Below are 7,289 nucleotides of genomic sequence, written 5' to 3' on the forward strand. Positions count from 1 at the left end.
TGTGAGTTTCTGGTATGTGAGTATGGATTTTACTCTGTACCTGTCATTCTCTTGTATGTGAGTGTGGTTTTCCTCTGTATCGTTCATGCTCTGGGATGTGAGTAGTACAACTTTCATTTCCTCGTATTTGAGGGGGACTTTATACTTTACCTATCAGTTTCTGGTGTGTTAGCCTTGGTTTTGCAATGCATCTGTCAATTTATGTTCTGTGAGTGTGGGTTTTAATCAGTACCTCTCAGTTTCTGCTATGTGAGTGTTTGTTTGACACTGTATCTGTCAGTGTCTTTTATGTGAGAGTTGATTTTACTCGACAGTTGCCACTCTCTGGGATGGGAGTGCGGGTTTGACTCTGTATCGGTCAGTTTCTGATTTGTGAGTTTGGGTTTTTTTTCTGCAGCTGTCAGTTTCAAGTACGTGAATGTGGGTTTAATTCTGTATCCATCAGTTTCTCCTATGGAAGAGCTTGTAAATGTTTACACCTGCCTGTCTTTGTTATGTGAGTGTGGGCTTTACACTGTATCTGTCATTTTCTAGTACGGGAATGTGTGTATAATTCAGTATCTGCTAGTTTCTGGTATTTGTGAGTGAGTGTTACTCTCTAACTGTCAGTTTCCAATATGGGAATGTGTGTTTTATTCAGTATCTGCCAGTTTCTGGTATTTGTGAGTGAGTGTTACTCTCTAACTGTCAGTTTCCAATATGGGAATGTGTGTTTTATTCAGTATCTGCCAGTTTCTGGTATTTGTGAGTGAGTGTTACTCTCTAACTGTCAGTTTCCAATATGGGAATGTGTGTATAATTCAGTATCTGCTAGTTTCTGGTATTTGTGAGTGAATGTTACTCTCTAACTGTCAGTTTCCAATATGGGAATGTATGTTTTATTCAGTATCTGCCAGTTTCTGGTATTTGTGAGTGAGTGTTACTCTCTAACTGTTAGTTTCCAGTATGAGATTGTGGATTTTAATAAGAACCTGCCAGTTTCTTGTACAGAAATGTGGATTTTAGTCATATCTGCCGGTCACTGTTATGTGAGTGTATGTTTTACTCTGTTGGCCGGTGCAGACACGATGGGCCGAAATGGCCTCCTTCCGTGCTGTAACTCTCTATGATTCTATACAGCCAGCAGCGGGCATTGACTCCATATCAGTGTCTCTCTGTTCGTGTGTGTAAGGGAGAGAAAATGGATCTGCCTGTCAGTGCGATATGTTTGGATATTGAAACAACATCTATTCCACTGCTGCAAGTGACTGTGGGATTTATAATGAAACTCCAGGAATTAGGATTACTGTGGGACTGACTGCTTCTGCTGCCTGTGATAATAGGATTGAGGCCAGTTCTGTGTCTCTGCGCTCTGTGAGTGATAATGTACTTACTGTGTGTGAGAAGGAGCTGCCTGCACTGTTCCTTGTGTTCCGGGTGGAGGAAAGATTACGTTTATTCTGGCTCATTGAAGTATTTTGATACCAGATTAATAAGAGAACAATATTTGTTGTAATATATGGACAGGTGCTGGTAGAATATAAAAATAAAGTTATAATTAACATGCATGTTTATAATAAATAAAATATCTGTAGAGGGGCAACCGCGATACAAACAGTGTCATTGTCTGACCTCACTGCAGTACAGCGGCACTCAGATTCTGCACACCAGTTGTGTAGGACGGTTCTATATTAAGTTATCAGCATCCAGACACAACCCAAACCCAGCACTGGACCATGAATGGGACCATCCGATTGGCACAGTCCAGGTTTATATCTCCCATTTCCAAGGGACGAAATATAAATTTCAGGAACGCTTCTTGGAATATAACCACAGGCACCTGGTCTGTACAAACAATTGTTTTCAGTCTATTGAAAGTGAGTTGAGGGCCTGTGTATTTAACAGACTGCCACAGAGCCCGGGTCCTGATGTATCTGGTGGAGCGACAATGTAACTCTCGATCACCAGCAACACGGTTCTGGAGAAGTCAACGCACCGGAACAAAATAACGATGTTTTGAAATGTCTCCTTTCACACTTCTCTCCTGCTGCCTGCAATGGAAGCTCTTTGTGAAACTGCCCACATCCTGACATTCAGGCTGTGTTTCCACTGTTCGCTGTCCGAGAACAACAAACACGGTGAGACTGGAACTGAATCAGGAACATTCACTCCTGCTTTGGGTGAAGAAAGCAGCAATGATTTGAAAGAGCGAGGTGATTTTATTCAATGTTATCTAACTCAGTACAAACACAGCCGGAGATTGCCCTCTCCCTTCCCCCACTCACTACATGTTCCGGAACTAGTTCCTGCTCCACTAAGCCTCTTTCATCAGTCCCCGGCTGCTGCTGAACTTACCCCGACTCAATGCCCATCTGTGGACACAGTCCCAGTGGGATGTGCTGCTTACTCGGGCCTGTGATATCTCCGTTCCCCGATGTGTTCAACGATCATCAGCTGAGCACAGAGGAAACGGCCCCCGCTGGCAGAGCTGGGGGAGGGGGGCTCGCAGGGGCCCTTCCTGTCGGCTGAACCACTGTGTGGGGAAAGGGGGAGGAGCTGAAGCGTGAAAGCTGGAGGCGGAGCTGAAGCTCAGAGGACGCTGTCTCTGCTCTGTCTGTCACTCTGATTCTGTCTCCTCCCAGCCTCTCTCACACTCTGCCTTTCTCAATCAGATCCGGGCTGGCTTCATGAATTCACCAGGACGGCGAGACTTTATCATTCATTTTATATGCCTGAATAAGAATTGTCAGGTCTGGAAGTGCAAAATAAGGAAACGGACTGGGAAAAGGGCGGAGCCAAGTGCCACCGTAAAGTCCTTGGTGACATCATCCAAGGCATCACCAAACAATATTACCTAATAAAGGATATACTTGCCATGGAGGGAGTGCAGCGAAGGTTCACCAGAGTGATTCCTGGGATGGCAGGACTGTCGTGTGAGGAGAGATTGGGTCGACTAGGCCAGTATTCACTAGAGTTTAGAAGAATGAGGGGGGGTCTCATTGAAACTTATACAATTCTGACCGGGCTCGACAGACTGAATGAAGAGAGGATGTTTCCCCTGGCTGGGGGGGTCTAGAATGACGGGTCATTGTCTCAGGATACGGGGTAGGACATTTAGGACTGCAATGAGGAGAAATTTCTTCACTCAGAGGGTGGTGAACCTGTTGGAATTCTCTACCACAGAAGGCTGTGGAGGCCAATTCACTGAATATATTAAAGGAGGAGATAGATAGATTTCTAAACACAAAAGGCATCAAGGGGTATGGGGAGAGAATGGGAATATGATATTGAGATAGAGGGACAGCCAGGATCACCTTGAATGGTGGAGCAGGCTCGAAGGGCCGAATGGCCTACTCCTGCTCCTATTTTTCTATGTTTCTATGTTTGCATTCAGCTTTTATATATCAGACAGATGGTGTAACGGGGAACCGGAGCTTTCAACATCACAATAGGTTAATCGGAGCTGCTGTGACAAGAGGCCAACTTGTAAGATTATTCTCCTTCTGAAGTTTGCTTCCTGCACAGATACTGTCGGGGATTAGGGAATTCAAGGGTTTAAGTAAAGTCATTGGATGGACTGTAATGTCTCCAGTTCTAACTGTTGGAGCCCGCTATAACCTGAGGCTACTTCGGATTGGTCGACTGATTGGAATCCATTTCCTTAACAGAATTAACTGTTGGCCTCAATTGATCAATGTTATATTAAGTTTTAAACATTCCACCAAATTGAAAGACAGACTTTTATTTATAATTATTGTATTCGACAAAGACAGACATAGGTTGTGGGTGGCTCTTAAAAGAGCCGTTGTGTTATCTGGGTATTTTGTCAGTAAATTGTGGAGTTTTACTTGGAGATGGCATACTTTGCCACCCCGTGCTTGGCCATCTCCCCGGACAGCACCATACACACAGCGGTCTGGATGTGTGGACACAATCCGCACACTCCAAACTATTAGAGGTTGGTGCCATCTCCTGGCTGAAAGCGAGTGCTGCAACAAGAGACAATTATTCAGCAGAAACCATTTTATTTCGGGGAGAAAATATGTCAGCACCGTGCTAATGTCCAGCTTAAAACCATTGCCAAGTATTTATTGGTCAAGCTGAAAACTCCAAACAACCATTAAAAGCAGATGGACGCGCTCACCCGATTCTAGTGTGAACAGTGTGGTTGATCATTGATTGTGGGATAGACACTGTCTCTGTCACTCTGGTACTAGGTGCCAATGTGAGATTCACTGCTGAATATGGGATACTGTATCTGTCACTGTCTGGTACAGTGGGTCAGTGTTGGACGGACAGGAAGTATAGGAAAGGCACTGTCTCTGTCACTCTGGTACAATGTGTCATTCTGGGATTGACAAAAGTGCATATGATAGAGATATGTCACCCCCTGTATTGTCAGTGTCTGATTGGCTGGTGGAAAATGAGATACTGTATCTGACACTGTCTAGTACAATGTGACATTTTTAAATGTCTGGTGAGGCTATACTGGATACATTATCTGTCACTCTCTGGTACTGTGTCAGTGTGGGATTGACAGGTGAGTCTAGGAAAAGCACTAGTGCTCACTCACAGGTACTGCATGTGAGTGAGGAATATTCAATACAGGATAGCTATTGTATCTGTCACTCTGTGACGGTATGACAGCGTTTGATCGTCAGGTGAGTGATGGATGGATAACTTACTGGACAAAACTGTTGTAATTGAAATTCAAAGTAGAATTTAAGATTTAACATGTTAAATTAGGTTTGGGATAATTGTGAGCCATAGAACATTAGTAAACAGCCCTTTCACAGATACAGTGGGTGGCTCTGAAAAGAGCCTTTGGGTTATTAGATTGAATCTTGTCCGCTTTACTTGCTCTTGGGGCTGGCAGTGCTGGTTTTCTTGGGCAGCAGCACCGCCTGGATATTAGGCAGCACCCCGCCCTGAGCGATGGTCACCTTTCCCAGCAGCTTGTTGAGCTCCTCGTCGTTGCGGATGGCCAGCTGCAGGTGTCTGGGGATGATGCGGGTCTTCTTGTTGTCGCGGGCCGCGTTGCCGGCCAGCTCCAGGATTTCAGCGGTCAGATACTTCAGCACAGCAGCCATGTAGACCGGGGCTCCGGCACCCACACGCTCAGCGTAGTTGCCCTTTCGCAGGAGCCTGTGAACACGGCCCTCAGGGAACTGCAGTCCGGCCCGGGATGAACGGGATTTGGCCTTGGCCCGAGCTTTACCGCCGGTTTTTCCTCTTCCAGACATTTCCACAATTCACTCGTTCAGAGAAAGAATGAAAGTCTCCGCCCACATCTGCCCTTCTTATATCTTCTGGAGGAATGAAGACAGCCTACTTGTGATTGGTCAATCTGTGGTGAATTTCATTGGTGTTTTCCGGTGACCAATCACAGTCTGCTTTTCCCGCCAATGAAAAGAGAGCGAAAATAACTGTCATCAACAGGCAGACCGCCAACCATTTTTTAATTTCAAACAGCCCGCCAATATTTTCCTATGCCAGTATACCAGCGAATTAAGTTAATAAATTCACTATTATCCAACGATTTCTGAACATTTTTAAAATTTCTTTTGTATGACATCTCCCCCTTGCAAATTCCAGGCTGTTACAATCAGGATTAATTTCGGATTCAATTTCAACTTGTCACGGGCGGGATTCAATCCCCATTGATTTTGTAACGGGACACATTCCAGCTCAATCTGTGTAAAAGTGAGATTCACAGATTATCGATCGATCCTTTGCACAGGTGCTGCTGCGGGAGTGAAACCAGAACTGGGAGTCCTGCTGTGAGAAGAGAAGAGGGACAGAGTGTTCAAACTGCCCCCATTCTGGTCTCTAAGAAACCCCATTCTGGGTTATTGCACTGCAGCAAACCTCCGGTGAATAAACAGATTGACTCCCAACTGGCTTTAAAAAAAAGAAAAGGTCTTGACAGAGAACGAGGTGACTGAAATCGAGTCTCATCCCCAAAACAAATAAACGGGCCTGAGAGCAAAGTGCAACCAAGGACCGTGTTAGTAGTTTGCTGGGCGGGAAATACAACAGCGACGCTAAAGTCGATCCGGTCAATGAAACTGCTTATCTGAGAATTCAAAACTAAATCTACAGCTGGAACTTCAAACGTTCTCAAACACACTTGTTAATGAAATAATTACAGTACAAAAGGTAAATCATGCTTGACTAATTTATTGGAATTTTTTGAGGATGTAACTGGTAAAATAGATAAGGGAGAACCAGTGGATGTGGTGTATTTGGACTTTCAGAAGGCTTTTGATAAGGTCCCACATGAGAGATTAGCGTGCAAAATTAAGGCACATGGGATTGGGGGCAAGGTATTGACTTGGATAGAGAACTCGTTGGCGGACAGAAAGCAAAGAGTTGGAATAAACGGGTCGTTTTCCGAGTGACAGGCAGTGACTAGTGGGGTACCGTAAGGATCAGTCCTAGGACCCCAGCTGTTCACTATATATATTAATGATCTGGACGAGGGAATTGGATGTAATATCTCCAAATTTGTAGATGACACAAAGCTGGGTGGGAGGGTAAGCTGTGAGGAGGATGTCGTGAAACTCCAGTACAATTTGGACAGATTGGGTGATTGGGCAGAAACATGGCAAATGCACTATAATGTGGATAAATGTGAGGTTATCCACTTTGGTGGCAAAAACAGGAAGGCAGATTATTATTTGAATGGCAATAGATTGGGAGAAGGGGAAGTGCAAAGAGACCTGGGTGTTCTTGTGCACCAGTCACTGAAGGTAAGCATGCAGGTGCAGCAGGCGGTTAAGAAGGTAAATGGTATGTTGGCCTTCGTAGCAAGAGGGTTCAAGTACAGGAACAAGGATGTCTTGCTACAGTTGTACAGGGCCTTGGTGAGACTGCACCTTGAGTACTGTGTGCAGTTTTGGTCGCCTTACCTGAGGAAGGACGTTCTTGCCATGGAGGGAGTGCAGCGAAGATTCACCAGGCTGATACCTGGGATGGCAGGAATGACGTATGAGGAGAGATTGTGTTGATTGGGATTATACTCACTGGAGTTTAGAAGATTGAGAGGGGATCTCATTGAAACTTATAAAATTCTAACAGGACTAGAGAGACTAGATTCCGGAAGGATGTTCCCAATGGCGGGGGAGTCCAGAACCAGGGGTCACAATCGAAGGATCAGGTGTAAGCCGTTTAGGACAGAGATGAGGAGGCATTTCTTCACCCAGAGAGTGGTGAACCTGTGGAATTCTCTACCACAGAATGCAGTTGAGGCCAATCCATTAAATATATTAAAGAAGGAGTTAGATATTTTTCTTCAGGCTAAAGGTTTC

At 44.9% G+C, this 7,289-nt stretch overlaps 1 protein-coding gene across 1 annotated transcript; it reads right to left on the reverse strand.

Annotated features, from left to right (window-relative positions):
* Positions 1-4,273: 4,273 nt before the first annotated feature.
* LOC147088276 (histone H2A type 2-C-like) lies at positions 4,274-5,362 on the reverse strand. The gene has a single exon (XM_085977956.1). It carries the CDS (start codon positions 5,220-5,222, stop codon positions 4,833-4,835), a length of 390 nt encoding a protein of 129 aa, XP_085834082.1. The 5' UTR covers positions 5,223-5,362; the 3' UTR covers positions 4,274-4,832.
* Between the last annotated feature and the right edge of the window lie 1,927 nt (positions 5,363-7,289).

The sequence above is a fragment of the Somniosus microcephalus genome, unplaced genomic scaffold (assembly GCF_052327205.1).
Source record: "Somniosus microcephalus isolate GS21.2 unplaced genomic scaffold, FLI_Smic_1.0 unresolved_chr5, whole genome shotgun sequence".
In the NCBI taxonomy this organism is placed as follows: Eukaryota; Metazoa; Chordata; class Chondrichthyes; order Squaliformes; family Somniosidae; genus Somniosus; species Somniosus microcephalus.

Coding starts and splice junctions, on each gene's coding strand:
- LOC147088276 (XM_085977956.1), bottom strand. CDS start 5,222: ATGTCTGGAAGAGGAAAAACCGGCGGTAAAGCTCGGGCCAAGGCCAAA.